The 19888-nt window shown below is 39.7% G+C and overlaps 2 protein-coding genes across 2 annotated transcripts; both read left to right on the top strand.

The window, feature by feature from the left end:
• The first annotated feature begins 454 nt into the window (after window positions 1–454).
• Window positions 455–1834, top strand: LOC115684152 (aspartic proteinase CDR1-like). Its single transcript, XM_030608851.2, has one exon. It carries the CDS (start codon window positions 455–457, stop codon window positions 1775–1777), a length of 1323 nt encoding a protein of 440 aa, XP_030464711.1. The 3' UTR covers window positions 1778–1834.
• Window positions 1835–9704: 7870 nt separating this feature from the next.
• On the top strand, window positions 9705–19203 carry LOC115684151 (30-kDa cleavage and polyadenylation specificity factor 30). The gene is made up of 9 exons (XM_056305906.1): window positions 9705–9909; window positions 9956–10011; window positions 10046–10237; window positions 10733–11143; window positions 13212–13374; window positions 13526–13636; window positions 14211–14279; window positions 17136–17222; window positions 18062–19203. Exons 1-9 carry the CDS (start codon window positions 9787–9789, stop codon window positions 18926–18928), a joined length of 2079 nt encoding a protein of 692 aa, XP_056161881.1. The 5' UTR covers window positions 9705–9786; the 3' UTR covers window positions 18929–19203.
• The last annotated feature ends 685 nt before the right edge of the window (window positions 19204–19888 follow it).

Here is a 19888-nt window from a genome sequence, read left to right on the forward strand (position 1 = left end):
CTGCCTGTCAGTTTCCGCGTTAATTTTCCATTGGCATTCTCATCCTCTGCAGATATTTATTGGCTTTTGACCTTGCGGTGCGCATTAAAAGAACCCAGCCTATTTATGCATCTTGGATTTATTACCTGTATTGAAGAAAGAGGGGAATCTGCAAGTTTATGGGTATGTTGTGCATGTGCATGGTGTCTACTTTTATATGGCTCACTCACCGGCTGACGAGAGACACAGAGGCTGAATTTCACGCAGAAACCAGGTTCTTTCCAGGAAGAGAAGTCATGGACTTCCCTGATAAATCAAGGGTTCCCTTATCCCTTGCCAACAACAATTTTCTCACCATCTTCTTCGAAGTTTGTCCTTCCACGCGTCTCTCCCTCTCTCCAGTGAACCAATCTACTTTTATATAAACCCTCTTTGACACGCACAACATCCAAATAACTTCTAAGCATCACTCATCATGGCCACGCCCTCACATCCTCTTCGCAGCTTTGCCCTCCTAGTCCTTCTCTTCTGTCTCGTAGAATCCGCCTTTGGCAGAGGCGGCTTCACTGCTGACCTGATACACCGCGATTCCCCATCCTCGCCGTTCCATGACCCCTACATCACGCACTCTGATCGCATGCGTGGCGCGGCCCGGCGCTCGATATCGCGCGCCCATCGCCTCTGGGCTGGACATAGTTCGAATATCCAATCCGAGATGACCTACAGCGATGGTGCATACTACATGAAGGTGTTGATCGGGTCGCCTCCCCTCGAGACGTTCCTGATGGTTGACACGGGGAGCGATCTCTTGTGGACTCAGTGCGAGCCTTGCGTTAAATGCTACCGCCAGAAGCCGCCGATCTTCAACCCGCGGAATTCCTCCACGTACAAAACCGTCCAGTGCCGCACGGGGTTGTGCAAGTCCCTAGACGGGGCCAGGTGCGGCGGCGATGATGGACGCACATGCGAGTACTATTACAAGTACGGTGACGAGTCCTTCACAAGTGGTGACTTGGCCGTGGAGACCTTTAGGATTGGAACACCCCCCGGCAGCACGATCACCCTCCCGAGGATAGCGTTCGGGTGCGGCTACGACAACGGTGGGGTCTTCGACAACACCAGTTCGGGCATTATCGGTCTCGGCGGCAGTCGCCCCATTTCGCTGATCTCCCAAATAGAGGGCGCCATTGGTGGCCAATTCGGCTATTGCCTTGTCCCAGAGTTCGGAAAAGGCACGAGCAAAATCTGCTTCGGCGAGGACGCTGTGGTCTCTGGCCGGGGTGCCATCTCGACACCTATTGTCTCAATAGGCCTCGACCTCTACTTTGTGAGCCTAGAAGGCTTCAGCGTCGGAAAAACGAGATTCTCATATGGCGACAACTCCGCTGGCTCAGAAGCCAAGGAGTCCAACGAAGTCGTGAAGATGTTGATTGACTCCGGGACGTCCCTGACGTTCATGCCGTCTCAATTGTTCGACAACCTGGAGAGTGCCATAACCAAGGCCATCCGCTTGCCGAGAGTCCCAGACCCCCATGGCGAGCTCGACCTCTGCTACAGGAGCCCGGGTGGTGAGATCGATGTGCCAGTTGTGACGCTGCATTTCGCAGGCCGCGCTGATATGGCGCTGAACACAGTTAGTACATTCGTGCAGTTCGCAGAGGATTTGGTTTGCGTCACAATAAAGCCAATGGACAAAGTGGGGATACTCGGAAACTTCGCGCAGATGGGGTTCAAGGTCGGGTTCGATGTGCGGAAGAAGAAGGTGTCGTTCATGGCCACGGATTGCACAGCGCAGTGACGTAGTTTGGGGAGGAGTTTGCATTTGAAAAATAATGGCTTGTTTTTATTTTTCTGGTTTATGGTCGGGATTTTTACTCAACAGCTATATAGATTAAGATGGTTGATTCAAACGTGCTTTATCCATGTAAATCAATCATTTCGCTTAACATAGTATTATACTTGGTTGCAATATTCGAAAATGCATGTTGTTGCAATCCGAATTACCCTTATGCAAGAGTAACCGTAAGAGCACTTGCACAAACAAAAATACTCCCTAATTCAGTGAATGAGACCTGAGTCGGATGACTTGAACATCTGGAGTGTGACATCAAATTGACCATCAATCCTCTGCTAAATCTCAAACTCTAACACGCAAGTCGGACGCTGATTTACTGATATATATACCTAAGAAACTGAGATCGAACGACATATACAACTTGAATTGGTCGATTTTATTTATTATGAATTACCAATAATACTCCAAGAGTCCATCTTAGTGCAATGTCTAAAACTAGGACACGACACTTTTGAGTAGAGTTCTGAGCGGTACAACTTGAATTGGTCAATTCTGTTCATTATGATGTGATTATGAATCAGGGAATGAACAATGCGACAACAATGAAATGTATGCGCAAATATATGTTGATGGAGTGCTGCAGAAAGTATTTGAGATTGTCAAACTTTAGCTTTCCCGGACAAATTATTTCCTTTATATACTTGTGTATGAAACTATGGGTGAATAAATTATTTATATCTGCAACAAAGCATTAATAATTTAATAGATTTTGTATTTGATAACTAATGGACCCCTTTGATAAGGAGTCAATTTATTAAAACTTAAACAACTATTTCATAGTTTTTAGATTTTCTAATTGATTGGATCTCATATGGATGATCAAAGATCATGAAGAAGTTTCTACACAACGTCTCTAAGATTTTCTGGTCACTTTTCATTGGTGCTGTATAGTATAATATAAATCAATGCTAATTTAAGAAGGTCACAGGAGGCAAAATGGGATATTAAGGGCCTGTTAATTAACGTTTTTTTTTCTCTGTTTTCTGTTCTTTTGCTCCCCGGAACAGAAAAAGAACAAAAATCCGTTTAGTAACGTCAGCTAGGGTCTGTTTAGTAACATTTATGATCCTAGAAACAATTTCTGTTTAGAAATAATTTTTTCTATTTCTATTCCCTAGACGAGTTTCTGAGCAAAAAAACGCGTTTAGTAACTATATAAAATTTCTATTCCCATAGTAGAAAAAGAATATAAATGCGTTCGGTAGGACACTAAAAATTTCTACTCCCAATTTTTTCATTTAATTATAAAATTATCGGTGGAGACTTAACAATTCATGTTTGGATAAAATTGGACTAGAAATAGAATAAGAATATGTTATGATATAAAATTGGATGACCTTAATACAATCATAAAGAAAATTACTACTTATAGACAAAGTAAATACCAGGTGGTGGTCGACGAAATTGCAGTTTAGGGGACTTAACAATTCATGTTTGGATAAAATTGCACTAGAAATAGAATAATAATATATTACAATATAGAATTGGATGACCTCAATATAATCATAAAGAAAATTACTCCTTATAGACAAATCAAATATTGGGTGGTGGTCGAGGAAATTGCAGTTTAGGGTGTAGGATTTTTGGATTTGGGATTGAGGGTTAGGGTTTTAGGATTTCGGCTTTAAGGTTTAGGGTTGGGGTTTTGGGTTCTAGATTATGGATTTTATGGTTTAGGGTTTGGGGCTTTAAGTTTAACGTTTCGAGTTTCGGGTTTGGAATTTTAGGGGTTTGGGTTTATGGTTTGGGGATTAGTGGTTAAGGGTTTTAGGGATTTGGTTTTGGGTATTGGGGTTTGGGATTTAGGGTATAGGGTTTACATTTTATGCTTTGGGATTTATGGTTTAGGGTTCGGGGTTTTGCGGTTTAACGTTTAAGGATTTAGGGTTTGGAATTACGATTTTAGGGTTTCAAGTTTGGAATTTTGGGGCTTAGGGTTTAGTGTTTCGGGTTTGGGATTTTAGGGTTTGGGTTTAGGATTTGGGTTTAGAAGGTTTAAGGTTTGGGTTTAGGGATTTGGGTTTTGGGTTTTAGAGTTTAGGATTTCGGGTTTTTCATTTTAGCTTTATGGGTTTTAGGGTTTGGATATTGAGGTTTAGGGTTTTGGGGTTTGAGGGTTAAGGTTTAGAATTTTGGGGTTTAGGGTTTGAGGGTTAAGGTTTATGATTTTGGGTTTTAGGGAGAGCTGATCTTGTTTCTCTATTGTTTCTTTTTTTGTTCTAGAAACATAAAAGTAGATTTTTTTTACTTTTTATTTATGTTCCAAATCTATTCCCTGATTACTTTTATGTTCCGAGGAATAAATAAACTAACAGGCGTTACAAGTGGTCAAAGAATAGATTTGGAACAGAAATAAGAAATAAAAAAAAAATCTACTTTTCTGTTTCTAGAACAAAAAAAAAGAAACAATAGAAAAATAGGATCAGCTATATTTCTTTCACAAGATATTCTCATACTACTCTAACCCCAAATCCTAAACCCTAAAACCCTAAACCTTAACCCTAAAACCCAAAACCCCAAAACCTTAAACCTTAATATCCAAACCCTAAAGCTCATAACACTGAAATAAAAAACCCCAAACCCCACAACCCAAATCCCTAAAACCATAAAGTCAAACCGTAAACCTTCTAAACCCCAAATCCAAAACCCAAACCCTACCCTAAACCCAAAAACTTGAAACCTGAAATCCTAAAACCTAATCCCTAAAATCGTAATTCCAAATCCTAAATCCTAAAATGCTAAACTGCAAAATCCCGAACCCCGAACCCTAAACTATAAATCCCAAACCCTAAACTGTAAACCTTATACTCTAAATTCCAAACCCTAATAGCCAAAACCCGAATCCCTAAAACCCTAAACCACTAAATCCCAAACCCCAAATACTAAACCCGAAACTCTAAAACCTAAACCCCAAACCCTAAAATCCAAAACCTAAAACCCCAAATCCTAAATCTCAAAACCAAAATCCTAAAACCCTAACCCCTAATCCCAAATCCTAAAATCCTAAAATCCTACACCCTAAACTGCAATTTCCTTGACCACCATCAGGTATTTACTTTGTCTATAAGAAGTAATTTTCTTTATGATTGCATTAAGGCCATCCAATTCTATAACATAATATATTATTATTTTATTTCTAGTCCAATTTTATCCAAACATGAATTGTTAAGTCTCATGAGCTGCAATTTCCTCAACCATCACTAGGTATTTGCTTTATCTATAAGGAGTAATTTTCTTTATGATTGTATTAAGGTCGTCCAATTCTATATCATAACATATTCTTATTCTATTTCTAGTTCAATTTTATCCAAACATGAATTGTTAAGTCTCCACTGACAATTTTATGATTAAATGAAAAAAATTAGGAGTAGAAATTTTAGTGTCCTGCCAAATGCATTTCTGTTCTTTTTTTACTTCGGGAATAGAAATTTTATACAGTTACTAAATGCGCTTTTTTGCCCAGAAACTTGTCTACGAAATAGAAATAGAAAAAACTATTTCTGAATGGAAATTGTTTCTGGGAACGTTACTAAATAGATCCTAAGTATAATCATTTATTTGTTTACCATGCCTGATCGGAGAAATATATAGTGCCAATAGTATAATGGTTCGAACACAACATGTGCATAAAAGTACAAGGGTTGTCACTTAAAAGCAGAATGAAAGAGTTAGGCCATACCTTTAAATTAATTACTTTTCTAATACCTCATAGTTCATTCCGATTTCTTTTATCTTATTCGGGTTGTCTCGTTTCGTATGCACCTAGCGGGCCTTTAGGTTTTTATTGATTTGCTAGGGTAGTTGACAAGTTTTTGGACTTAATTATACTTTTTAAAAATTTTAGTTCTCAATTGCACTTTGTGACAAGTTTTAGGATTTAATTGCACTTTTTGAAAGTTTTAAAATTTAATTACACTTTCATGACAAGTTTTAAGACTTTTAATGCACTTGTCCTTTTTTTTTACTACAAAGTTCGAAAAACATCTATATTATAAAAAGGTGAGTATTAACTTTTTATTAAAAAATGGAAATTACTTTATACATTTTGTTTTCTACAAAGTGTGAATGATGAAGGTGGGGGCTCTTTCATAATCTATTTGACACTTGAAAGGTCGCACTTTGCTATAGTTTTCACAACATTTCGAAGCCCAAAGGCTTAAATTATACACCCTTTAAGCACTTCATTATTTGGATATTTAAACACACGATTTCCAAGCCTACAAAGAAGGGAAGGAAACATATACTGAATTTTAAAGCTTCGTTTGTTTCGAAAAATGAATTATTTGAAAAACATTTTCTTAAAAATAATTGCTTATATCACTTGCAATAATTAGACAATGAAAAATATTTTCATTATCGACAATGATTTATGTTTAAACATTTTGTGAACGATGAAGATATTTTTCGTTTATTTATTTTTATAAACGATTTTAGGAAAATATTTTTCAAATAATTTATTTTTCGTGAAACAAACGAATCCTAAGTGAGTGAACAAAATCCACAGTCGGATCTCATGAAAGGTCAGGTCAGAGTGTTTCCATGAGATTGAACTTGTGCCAGAGGTTGGCGAGGTCGACCCTCGCCTGTGGCCGACCCGACCATCAAAGGAAGAAGGGAAAAATAGGAAAAGAAAGGAAAAAAAGAAAAAAAAACAAAAAATTATAATTTTTTTAAAAAATAGCCACGTTAACTCCGATCATGTCACATAGGACTACTAATGTCCACGTTAGTGATTTCCGACCCAAATTGACCAGATGGACTACATCGGCAAATTGTCAAAAGATTTAAAATTAAATTGACTAAATTGAAAAGTTTATGACCGAATTGTCACAAGTGCGATAAGTTTATGACCTTTTTATTTATAATTTTCTCTAGAAATTGAGTTTAGGAGACGCGAATTTTTCTTTAAGTAGATGCCATATATATATAAAATTTTAAATTTTTTTACCTAAAAAAATAAGCGTTTCTTGGACTAGACCGCTTAGGTCCGCCGCTAGCCATAATATTGAATAAGACAAGTCAGGTACTCGAACGTTTCAAATATTGGGTAATAAAACCAAATTGGTCGACAAAATTCTCACTTTCATTACGGAAATAATCGGTTAAAGTAATTTGTCAAATTGAGTCCTTTTTTACGGTGTACAACTAGATCCTTGGCAGGCGAATAGGGGGTGTCCAATTCGAGATGGATTTAGATGAGTTTTAGAAGAAAATATTAGTATGAATTTCAAAAGGTAAGGATACGTGCTTGTAAAAATAGATGATTTGTTAAGTAAGAGCCTAATGATATTGAATCTTAATTATTAATGACATATAATATTCTCTTCACGTTTCCTATATTGAGATGGAAAAGCGACGCTAACAAAAAGTTGGCTTTATATATGGTATAGGTAATAGGAATATTATTAGATATACCGTTGGTATAAATATATCCTTACACAGTGTTGATTCATAATTTTGTCAGTACATATTCACGAAGTAATATGTCTTAATTCTTTATATTGCTTCTCGAATTTACTAACAATCACCATCATCAGGGATTTGTTGCGGGTTTACTTCACATGAACAGTGCTCGTGAAGAAGGGATAATGACACAAATAGTCCATTAACTTTAGCCCAATGTGTAATTTGGTTCTTGAACTTCTAATTTATTCAATGTAGTCTCTGAACTTTAGTTTAATGTTTAATATGGTCCCTAAATTTTTAATTTGTTCAATGTGGTCCCTAGACTCTTGGTACATGCTCAATGTAGTTTCTGAACTATATGAAAATATTCAATATAATCCCAAACTTAAATTAATGAAAAGACTATATTGAACATCTTCATATAATTCAGGACTAAATTGAACCTTTATTAAAAATTCAGGGATAATATTGAATAAATTAAAAGTTCATAAAGTATATTGCACAATGAGTTAAAGTTCATGAACTATATTAAATAAATTAACAGTTCAAGAACCACATTGCAAATTGTGCCAAAGTTCAGAGATTCTTTGTGTCATTTTCTACATGAAAAAATGGCTCGAATATGTGTCCGGATCCTAGATTATTCTCATTTGGTTGTGACGTATTAGAGAGTTTTGGTTTGGTGAGCTAGGAGGTGGGCTTGTTAGTCATAGCCAAGTTTATTTCCCAACCCTTTTTAGTGGGCTTGGTGCCAACTCATGTCCTCCGGTCAGTCGACAGCCCGTAATCGGCACATGTGCCCTTAAGACACGGCGGGCTTATCTACCGTCGATTCCTTATGCCATGATTGCCATATAGCATAATCCCATAAAAACAATCTTTTGATCCTCTCACTATGAATACCCCCACAATTCACTCGTTTAGAATAATTTTGGACTTTTGCAGCGAAAGTCTTAAGAAATTCACCAAAACAAGTGACTCCCCATTCCTCACCTGTCACATGACATTCCGGATCCACTAGAATTGCCCGTTGTTGGGGTTTACCCTCACTAACCCCTTAAAGAACCTCGAGAGCATAGCTTCTCAACACACATTCATTGTTGGAAGATCGGCGTGCGTATTTCCTATTAGTTTTCAAACATATTTCTTCTATATTAGGAGTGAACATGATATAGGTTGAGTCGGCCTAGCGCTTAATCCAGAGATCAACTCGCACAGTGTTGGTCTCTAATTTTTGGGATCCAGAACCGATCCTGTTGAGCTGAGATCAAGGATTGGACCAACCCTAGGGTCCGATATGGTTTCAAGGTCTACCTAAGACCAATCGAGAAATCACATAGCTTGAAGCTCTCAGATCAAGCGCAAACCGGGAAGTGAAAGTGAAAAATAAAAATCCAACATAAATCGAGAACTCACATGAGCTTGAAGCTCTCAAATCAAGCACAAAATGGGAACTCACCAGTTGAGTTGCATTCGTGGGGTGAGGATAGAGAGGTAAGCAAGCTGTGCTTGTGAGGCAGGCCTAGAGAAGCAAGCAATTTTACTAGCTGAGCAACGCTCATGAGGCGAGAGATGAGAGCCCAGAGGCGCATAACAGATGTGAAGCGAGTGAATAAAGGCTAGCGGCAAAGCGAGCGAGGCAAGCAGAAGAGACACGATTGGCGAGGCGAGCGAGGCTAGCGAACGGTGAGCGAGGCAAGCGAAGGGTTTCTATAAATTTTTTTTTTGAATTAGGACCAAGTTTCTTTTTACTTTCTAATCTACACGGCAAAACTTTATAAGAAAGAAGAGAGGAGGCGCTAGGGTTTAGAGTAGACAAAACTATATAATATATAATATGGGGATAAATGTATTAGAAGTTCTAAAATTTATCACGAAGGTCCAATTGAGTCTTATAACTTTTAAAAAGTGCAGTGCAATCCAATCCTAAGATTTATCACAAAAGTGCAATCGAGTCCTTAAACTATCAAAAAGTATAATCAAGTCCTAAAACTTGTTACGAAAGGCTCAATTGCACTTTCGCGACAAATTTAGAACTTCCAATGCACTGATTCCTATAAATATATAATATATAATATATACAAGGTTGGTTCGGTTTGATGAACCCTAAACTCCCAGAACTAAGGATTAACCCGTACAATGCAGGGTCCAGGGGTCCTAAGACCAAAAACCGACCCAATCCCTCTGGGAATTGGACCTTGATCGACTAGGTTGGGCCGATTCGGGTCGGTTCAGGGTCAACCTTGGATTCTGGCATGATGCTCACCCCTATGAATCTATCCGATGCATAAATTATATTATATTTTAAAAAAATGTCATGAAATTAGAACTAACAAAACCTTCCCCAAATCCATTTTGCATTTTGCAACTAATAAATTCCCTTTAAAACTCCCGTCCTCCTTCCTTCTCTCTTTCCTTCCTTCCTTCAGCTAGGCCGTACGTTCTCTCTCCCTGAGAGTCAAAACTCAAGAATCTCTCTCACCCTGCCATCAAAAAGCCCTAAAAAACCCCGCCTTTCTGAAGGAACTCAGAGCGTTCTCCCAGCAATGGAGGACGCCGACGGTGTTCTCAGCTTCGATTTCGAGGGCGGCCTCGACGCCGGCCCCCCCAACCCCTCCGCCTCCGTCCCCGCCGCCCACCACCCCGATCCCTCCTCCTCCGCCGCCGCCGCCGCCGCCGTCGGGGGGCCGGGAGGAGGAATAATAGGAGGAGGAGGAGGCGGCGGCGGCCCCCAAGCTGGCGGCGGCCCGGACTCCGGGGCGGCGGCGGGGGCGGCGGCGGCGGCGGCGGCAACCTCGGCGGGAGGCGGAGCTTCCGGCAGACGGTGTGCCGGCACTGGCTCCGCAGCCTGTGCATGAAGGGCGACGCCTGCGGGTTCCTCCACCAGTACGACAAGTCTCGCATGCCGATTTGCCGGTTCTTCCGGCTCTACGGGGAGTGCCGCGAGCAGGACTGCGTGTACAAGCATACCAACGAGGATATCAAGGAGTGTAACATGTAGGTAGTTTCTCTCTGCCTTGCGATCCTGTCTGGATTCGGATTGGTTTTGCATCCTCCGTGATGTGTTCAGTGGGTTTGAGGTTATTTGTTTAAATTGGTTTTGGTATAGCTGGTGCTGGTGTCATGGTAGGTTTCGGTTTTTTAAGCTTTGGCATGCGAAGTGAGGATAACTGGTCATGGTTGACATTTTGTTGGCTAGCAACATGGATCAGTGGATCGTATGAGGTTTCGAACTATTACTGTTTTGCTGAAGTTTTTTCTCCAGAGTGAACTCGTGGAAGGGTTTTGGAGCTCGAGACAACGATAATATGCCCGAAGCTTGTTCGAAAATATTGCGATGCAAGAGCATTAGTTTGTTGTTTTTGGGTTTTCTTGTTCTTTACTTGTCAGGAGTGTGCTGTGAGATGTTTGTTTAGGATGGGGAGGGTGTTCAAAGTTGGGTGAGTGTATAGTAACTGTCTCTGTCTGAGTTCTTTGGTTATGTGACTGCAGGTACAAGTTGGGTTTTTGTCCAAATGGTCCTGACTGCCGATATAGGCATGCGAAGCTACCTGGACCTCCACCTCCTGTGGAAGAAGTCCTTCAAAAGATTCAACAATTGAATTCGTACCATTATGGCAATTCAAACAGATATTTTCAGCAGCGTAATGCAAACGCTGCTCAACATAATGAAAAAGCTCAGTTTTCAGTAGGAACCAACGCTGTAAATCAAAGCGCAATTGTAAAACCTTCTATGACGGAGTCTGCTAATTTGCTGCAGCAGCAACAGCAGCAGCAGCAGCAGCAGCCGCCTGTTCAGCAGTCCCAACAACAGCTCAGCCAAACGCAGCAACAGAATCCTTCTATCAGCACGCCTAATCAGGCAGGCAGAGGTCCTACTCCTTTGCCTCCAGGAGTATCTAGGTGTGTTCAGATTTCAGAGTCTTAGGTCTCTATGTAAATCATTCTTGTATTTCTCCAGGACATTTTGGTTGGAGGTTTGTCAATATCTAATAATCCTCTTTAGGAGGTTTGGCTGAATTTAGCCTCTTCATAGAATCATAATTTTCACATTAAATCCAATCTGCACTTCTGGGATATCTATACTTGTGTTGATCTATGAACTTCCCTATTTGACTTTCTTTTGAAGATATCATCATGTGTTTCTTTTGCTATCAGCATCAGTAGCTTTTTATTGTGGTAACTGCATTTATTCATATGATGCTATTGAGGGAGACAAGTAATGTCATTAACAAGGACGTACTATTTTCTCTTGACTTTCGTTTGCTAATCCCTGAAAACTTACGAACCTATGACTTCAAAACTTTACGTGACATACTATTGGTGTTAACTAGTTTTTCCCTCTATGCTTTACCTATTATACTGTGAACTAAATTTTCTTTAGTATGATTTAGAGAACAAGTGGCTGCTTAAGGGTCCATTTGGTTGTCCAAACAGATATTCTGTACTCTGGGTGTGCCGTATTAGATAGCAGTCTATGAACTATCTATTAGAAAAACAATGACCAGTGTTTAAAAATTGGTCTAGTCCTGCCCATATTGAGAGATCCACTGAGAATTTGCATTGATGACACTAGGTGGATTCATCAATCTATATGGTGATAATTGCAAACAAAGAGTAGGACTACACTTTTTTGCCTTAAACGCAGATTTGGGTGAATAAAATCAGGACACACCTGAAGTCCATGATGCAAAAGATGATGTGTCATCGGTGTGGTTTGGTGAAAGGCATGTTTTTACCCTAAGAAAAATGGAGAAAAGTTTTTTGAAAGGATTCACATCATTATGTTCATACAATTTCATTATTCTGTGATCAAAATTCTACCTTGAAGTTTTCAGAAATGTGTTTTTCTAAAACATTATACTTTTGACCATTATAGATACTATAGGAGCTTCATTATTTGGGAATTTTAGTCCATGTTTTGAAGTGTATTTTCCTTTTACCTTTTAACTGTTTCCTTTTCCTTTATTGTTTGAAATTTGATTTTTATAGATATTGTACATCTCAAATCTTCAACAAAATATAGACTTTGGCAATTGTTGGTGTTTAAGATGATGTAGAAGTTCTTTTGTTTTTTAAACCTAAGTAATATTTTTCCCTTTCACTTTGGTAGGACTTTCTTAAAAGCTGCTCCAACTAGGCACTCTTAGAATATATTTCAATGAGTGGTAGAGATTAGGGATACTACTGGGGTTGTCTAAGTCACTTGCATAAAATCTCTGTACTCTAAATCGCAGTATCATTTTCCTGAAATGTCTGCTTATTTTTCCTAAGACGTTATCCTCCATAATGCTTTGACAGAAGCACTTCTTTAGTTTCAGTGCTTAAGTATCTGTGTAGTCTCTCCATTCTATTAATGTGATCCCAGTACCCACCTAAATGTTGCAGCTAACTTCAATCTGCGTAGAAATTTTTAGAGCCCATAACTCATCAGTCCAAAAGAACCTTGTTTTAAAATGAATATGAGCCTGTTATATGTCCATGAGGATGGAGGTCCTGTGCTTTTCGAAATCTGGTAGAAAACTTTACTGCAGTACAGAGTGCAGTGTATCTATGTTTGTTAGATGGTAAAATCTCAGATTTAACATTATCTAGTGGATAAGATATCCTTCTTACTTAAAATGCTTCTGGGTTGGCTTGAAGCCTTCTGTGGATTTCATTGATCAAACTGCAGAGAAATTACATTTTTCAGCCCTTCCAAAGTCAGTAGTTACATGTACTGGTTACGTTTCTTAAAAATGCAGTGTTTAGATATGACTTGGTCGACACCTGAAAAAGATCATGAGGGTAACATAATCTTTAACTGCTGAACAGTTCCTTGAAAATCACTTGAATGATGTCTTTCTCCGCCGTGGTCTATTGCTTGCACATTGTAGATTTAGCATTCTGCATTGTCGTTATAAGGATATCATTTTAATTTTGAGATGTATAATCTATAAATGTATTTGGATTTTGAAATGTGGAATCTTAGGTATTTCATTGTTAAAAGTTGTAACCGTGAAAATCTGGAGTTATCTGTACAACAAGGAGTATGGGCAACTCAGAGGAGCAATGAGGCTAAACTGAATGAGGCATTTGACTCTGCTGAAAATGTGATTTTGATCTTTTCTGTCAACCGTACACGTCATTTTCAGGTAGTTTGACTTATTCTGCTCGACAAGCTGTACTTTTTTTGCTATTCATGTTTAAATTTTGTACAAAGGCAATTCGGCTGTCAGATTTGTCTGATATTGTGTTATTTTGTTCTTTTGTATAGCTAACATGCAAAATTGGGTGGTTTATCAGGGCTGTGCAAAGATGACATCAAGAATTGGTGGAGCTGTGAGTGGGGGGAACTGGAAATATGCTCATGGAACTGCACATTATGGGCGAAATTTCTCAGTGAAGTGGTTAAAGGTGCATTCGTAGTTTATGCTTATTTTTCGTGCACTTAACTTGCCCCTTCCTTTTTTATCTTGCTGCACATGGTCTTCCTCTGCTAATAAGCATGGGCACCATTTCCGTGATTCGGTAATTAAGCCAAACTGTCAGAACTTTATCTGATTGCTTATCTTGGAATTGTTCACTCCATCACGTCAATATCTTAGGCGATCTTATAGCCAGGAATTTCTTTGTTTATCTTTCTACCTCTCTCTGCCCTTATTGGTTGAGGAGATATTGTGTAGCTTGTAAGATGTTTCAGCATAAAAAATTTCTAGAACGTGGATAGTTTCAAAAAGAGATACAAAACCTTTTTGTTGGAGGCTTTTAGTTTGCAAGAACGAGAAACGTTTTGTTTCCATTTCTTTTTGTTGAGGGATTTTCATTTTTTCATATGTGCATACATTGTGAATCATGACCTCAGCTGTAGTATTTACCAGAAGTACATTGCACAAATTGCATAAACTGTACATATAGAAAGTTCTACTTTATTCTTTTAGTGTCTGACAAGATATAGTGTACTGGCTGATTCTAATTTAACTGTCTGCAGCTGTGTGAATTGTCCTTTCAAAAGACTCGCCATTTGAGGAACCCATACAATGAGAACTTACCAGTCAAGGTAGAATATGTACCCTTAACTTAAGCTTCTTTGCATGGCTGAGGTGGAATTGAAAGTTATTTGCTGGTGTTTCCTAGTGTTTTTGCTTTTGCTCTTAAATTCTTGTTTTTATCTCTAACTTCTGAAATTTCAAGTGTATTTACTGGAGTCTGGATGACAAGGGCTGTGTACAATTTAAACTGTTTAAGCATAATCCTAGACCCGAGGAATTAGAACTAGCTCATTAGGGGGTTTCTTTCTGCTTGTTATTTCGTGAGTTGTTAATGTAGTGTTGTCCTTTGTGCTTTTCAAGAATTAATATTGGTTCATATGTCCAACTTTAGTTAATTTTTGTGAGTGCACTATAATTCTTTTTCTCTCGTGTGCAGTGACCCTCTCTCTCTCTCGTGTGCACCCAGCCTCTCACCCGTTGGGCTTGAATAGATGTAGTGAATGTTGATTAGAGTTAAGCTCTTCAGGTATCTCATGATTGCTAACGTTGAAAAGTAAGTCCATGATTCAAGGGGAAAGAGTGAGTATTCTCAGATTATCTGAAACTGCTAGGTGTTGGATGATGTTTGTTAGACAAGGAGGCTGCAGTAGGATCTCAAGTCTCAGCAAGATTGGTTAGGAAGGCTTGGAGAACTGCCGAGCCAAATCCCTTAGAGTCTTATTATTATTATATATTTTTTTTGTGGTGAAGTGATTTTGAAGTATTTCGTTGCACTTGGTGGTGAAACTAGGAGGATCAAGGGCAATGTCTTTAAAAAGAACATTGGGCTGGTGAAGACTTTTTTCCCAAGATCTAACCAGCCTGATTTTTAGTGACAAGCTGGAGATTAGGGTCTCTGATTTCAGCTTAAGGACATGTGGTGCCAAAAGTATCTTGGAAGAGGATTTTTGTGTTCAAATTTATCCGGTCTTGGGCCGGGCCAGCTAAGCCTATTCATGGACCATGCTTTTGGTGTGGAGCATTGAAGTGTCTTCCTTTTTTTCCCAGAATTACCATATTTCTTCCATGGCTGAGGAGCTTGCCATTCAGGGGCCGGTAGAGTTCACAAAGGTGGAGGTTGTCGCGAGGATTTGAGTACATCAAAGTTGAACTTGCTTTTCGCTGCTTCCATCTGTGAGGGCCTTGAGAGGTGAAACTATTTCCATGATCTACCTTCGAAGGAATTGAAGGTTGTAGAGATGACAGAAGTTAACTGGAACAGAAGGTTAGACTGGGAAAGATGATTATGTTGGTAGTGAGACAATTGCAGAGAGCATGAAGAGCTTTAGATCTGTTGTCGTGAGTGCTGCAGAAAGTAAGGTTGGAAAGTGGCCCAAAACGAAGGTTGATTGAAAGTGGGAGGCCTGTCATTGTAAGGAAGTGAAAGGAAGGGTTTTGACCTTTTGGGTTCAAGAAAAATATGAATCTGAAGAAAAGTAGTTAGGCAAAAATTTTAAAGAGATTGTCTTTGTCTAAGCATAATGAACAAGACTGATGTACCTTCCAGAATCTTATGGGTTGTGCAGCAATTTGGATGTGCCCTTTTAATGATGTTGGGGACAGTGTTTCTTAGAATCTTGAAATTAGGGGAAATGATCAAATGCAAGGTTTTCTCTGAATGGACTTTTGTGCAAGGAAGAAACTGCAGTTTCGATACTAATCCTTTGTTCAGGAGTATATGATATAGAAAAACGTTGACTAGTGAGAAGTAAATAATCAGAAAAGATCTTAAACAGACTAGCCATAAGGACAGATAAACACACATTTGGTGCGATTAAAGAACTGATAATGGAAAGTGGACCAAAAATAAAGTAGCAATGTAACACAATGATTAGAAGGATTAGTCGAGTATGTCCTTGACTACTTAAAAGTTGAAAGCAACAAAAAAAGATGGAGACCTGGATCTTTACAGCAGTCTCTTATTCTGTTCTCTCAAATGCAGCACATGAGCCATACGTGGGCAGCAATTCAGGATCTCCTGGAATGATGAGACCTGGTAGGAAAATTCTGAAATACCTGAAGAAAGGTTCTTGGAATAACCAGCAGAGCTGAAAATGAATCTCCAGGATGGTTGAGCATAATCAAGTGAAGAATTATGTCTTCAGTGGATTCTCTTGATGTTTTAGCCAAGCAAACACTAGATTAAAAGGAAATTTTGTCTCTTATAGATTACCACTGATGATGATTCTATCCCGAGTCACGATCTAGCAGAAAAAAATAATCTTAGAATGTACACTGGAAAGCCACATAGCTTTAACAGGAAATTGACTGGAAGAATTGGCAGAAATTACCAATAGCTAAGCAATTAGATTCACAGAGTACTCTTTTTTTTTTTATTAAGTGTAGAATATAAGATTGTCTTCCCTGAGAGTGCTGTGACTTGGCATTTCGAAGAGAAGTAGTGCCTGACAAACACTGCAATACAAAAGGCACAACCTGATCCAAAGCACGAAAATCATTCATTAATGCATCCTGATTAACAGATAAAGTGAAGAGAGAAGGAAAATCATATTTAATAGATGCATCACCCCACTAGATTGTGCCAGAATCAGCTATGTCCATCAAAACTGATCCATTGTGTCAAAGAATCCCATTCTTCTCAAATGCGTTTCCAGACACCAATGAAAAAGGGAGGCCACTTCCTTAGTATAGTAGTTGCTGAAAAGAGAGCCATATCACCTTGATCATCTCTTTTTTGTTTTTCTTTGGCCATACACCTTGATCATCTTCACCCAAGGAGAATAGATAACATTATATAATTTCCTTTGCTATTATCATTGGTAGAAAAAAAGAAAAGAAAAGATGATGCAGTAGTGTTGGATTCTGGCTATTGCAGTTAAACTTTCGGCTTATTTCCTTATTCATCCAGCATCTTGTGAATGCAGATCAGCAGAGATTGTCAGGAGCTAGAGCCCTCTGTTGGTGAGCAGTTGGCATCCTTGCTTTATCTAGAGCCCGATAGTGAACTCATGGTATGCTTTACTGTTGAAATATTGCATGTAGTGCTTTAGCAAGGTTCAAAATAAACATTTTCCTTTTATTTTAGCTTGCTAACGCAATAAGTTGAACTTGTTGGGTGTCATGATCAAATAGGAAATCTTTCTTGAAAGAAACTTTCAGTTGAAGTATTTCTTCCGTTGCAAGAGATGTGTTTTAATTGCGTGTGAACAAAAGTATTTCCCATGAAGCCATATCTGCTTGACCTCTTGAAAAGCGAGTCTTTTTAAAAACTAAAATATTGATAGAGATATAACTATTAAAGAGAAGGCTGGTTTGTGAATCTTAATGAAAGTACCTATTTTTACGTGTAAAGGTGTAATGCTTTCTGAACATTTTAGAGATGAAATGACTTAAGAAAATCTGGTGGGAGTAGTGGGCAATTTATAGTCATGACATGATGACACTGGGCTCTTCCATTGTCATGATCTAACTTTAGGCAGTTCACAGTATGCTGTAGCTTAGGCAGCAATCTGATGAATCTTTGGCTGAAAGGTTGTAATGAAGGAAGTAAAATATTATGATAGTGAAAGAGGAGGATATAAACAATGTTACAATTAACTCGTATGTGAGAAAATGTGACTATCCACGAGTAAGTTCATAACTTCATATCCTTGTCATATTTTTGGTCGACTTTCATACATAATCATCTTAGAAGAAGTTAATGGAGTTTGAAACAACAGTGGTGTTAAACGGAAAATAATCGGGAGCAGAACATACACGATTATCATGCATCCCTGCTCGATATTTACCAACTGCGTCAAATAAATTTAAAGAACTCTTAACTGAAATCCCTGTTTTATCATGGCTACAGCCGATTTCTCTGGCGGCAGAATCTAAACGGGAGGAGGAGAAGGCCAAAGGATTAAATCCTGATAACGGGGCAGAGAATCCCGATATCGTTCCATTTGATGACAACGAAGAAGAAGAAGAGGAAGAGGAAGAAAGTGAGGAGGAGGAGGAGAGCTATGGTCCGCTTCTTGGACCAGCATCTCTTGCTAGAGGAAGGGGCAGGGGAATGATGTGGCCGCCAATGCAACTAGCCCGTGGAGCCCGGCCAATCCCCGGGATGCGGCCTTTTCCTCCTGCAATGATGGGTGCTGATGGTTTTCCTTACGGAGGTGTTGCTCCTGATGGTTTTGGAATGCCCGATCTCTTTGGTGTGGGTCCCCGTGCTTTCCCTCCTTATGGGCCGAGGTTTTCGGGGGACTTTTCAGGTCCTGCATCCGGCATGATGTTTCCTGGACGACCAATGCAACCTGGCTCAGTTTTTCCTACTGGTGGGTTTGGGATGATGATGGGTCCTGGACGTGGTCCCTTTATGGGAGGAATGGGCCCTGCAGGTATAAACCCTGCAAGAGCTGGCCGACCCGCCGGAATGCCTGGAGCTCTTCCACCTCCACTTTCTCAAAACCTGAATAGGTTAGTGAAGAGAGATCAAAGGCCATCTCCTGGTGCAGGTTCAGACCAGGGTAGGGATCAAGAGTCAATGGGACCGAGTGAAGGTGTTGATCACGAGAGATCACATCAACCAGGACCACGGGCTCATCATGAAGATAACAGCTTAAGGAATGAAGAGAGCGAAAGCGAGGATGAGGCTCCAAGGCGCTCGAGGCACGGGGAGGGGAAGAAGAAGCGACGTGGCGGGGATGCAGTTGTTGCTATGGCCCCCAATCGCTAGCGGGAGTGTTTTGACTGCCCGATCCATTAGGCATTTTGCTTTGTTTTTGTTCACCCATCTCCTGATTTTTTCTTTTATATAACTAAAGTCTTCTGTTCCAGTGACTCAGCTCCTGGATCGGAGAGCCCCGTGTGAAGTTGTAGAAACCAATATGATTATGGCCTCTTTCTCACCATTTGTCTCCGGAGATCCATGTTTTGTACGAAGTACATTATTGTAACTTATAAAGAACATGAAAATGACTGAAAGAGCATATCACATTACAGTAGAGAAAATTGTTCAAAAAGTCTTAAATCTATTGCATTTTTGTCAATTGAGTCATAAATTTTTATATTTTTTGCCAATTGAGTTCATTCGGTCAATTTTGGCCGGAAATCGCTTAAAGGGATGCTGGTTGGTCACGTGACGCTGATGAAGACATTTTTAAATAATATTTTAACAATATTTTGAATTTTTTTATGGTTTTTTTTTTCTTTTTTCCTTTTCTCTGTTTTTTCTTTTTTGGGTTTTAGAGTTGGCTGGCGAGGGTGACCGGTCGACCCTCACCGGCTTTGGGCGAGGGTGTCGAGCTAGGCGAGGGCTTGGCAGCCCTCACCGGCCCCAGGTGAGACACATGGTGGCCCCATGCCCTCGCCTGGGGCCGGCGAGGGTCGTCGACCCTTGCCGGATCTGGGCGAGGACTCGCGCGCCCTCACTTTGGCCGTTGAGGGTGTCACAGCCCTTGCCTGTGGCCGGCGAGGGTCGGCCGGCCACCCTCCTTAGCCAACTCCAAAACCCTAAAAAAAAACAGAGAAAAGAAAAAAAAAGAAGAAAAAAAATCATTAAAAAAATCAGAAAATTATTAAAATATTATTAAAAAATGTCCACGTTAGCGCCACATGACCGGCCAGCATCCACATTAGCGATTTCCCGTCAAAATTGGCCGGATGGACTCAATTGGCAAGAAGTGTAAAGGTTTAG

This window comes from Syzygium oleosum, unplaced genomic scaffold (assembly GCF_021117445.2).
Source record: "Syzygium oleosum isolate NSW1041296 unplaced genomic scaffold, Sole_v2.1 Sole_v2.40, whole genome shotgun sequence".
NCBI classification, from domain to species: domain Eukaryota; kingdom Viridiplantae; phylum Streptophyta; class Magnoliopsida; order Myrtales; family Myrtaceae; genus Syzygium; species Syzygium oleosum.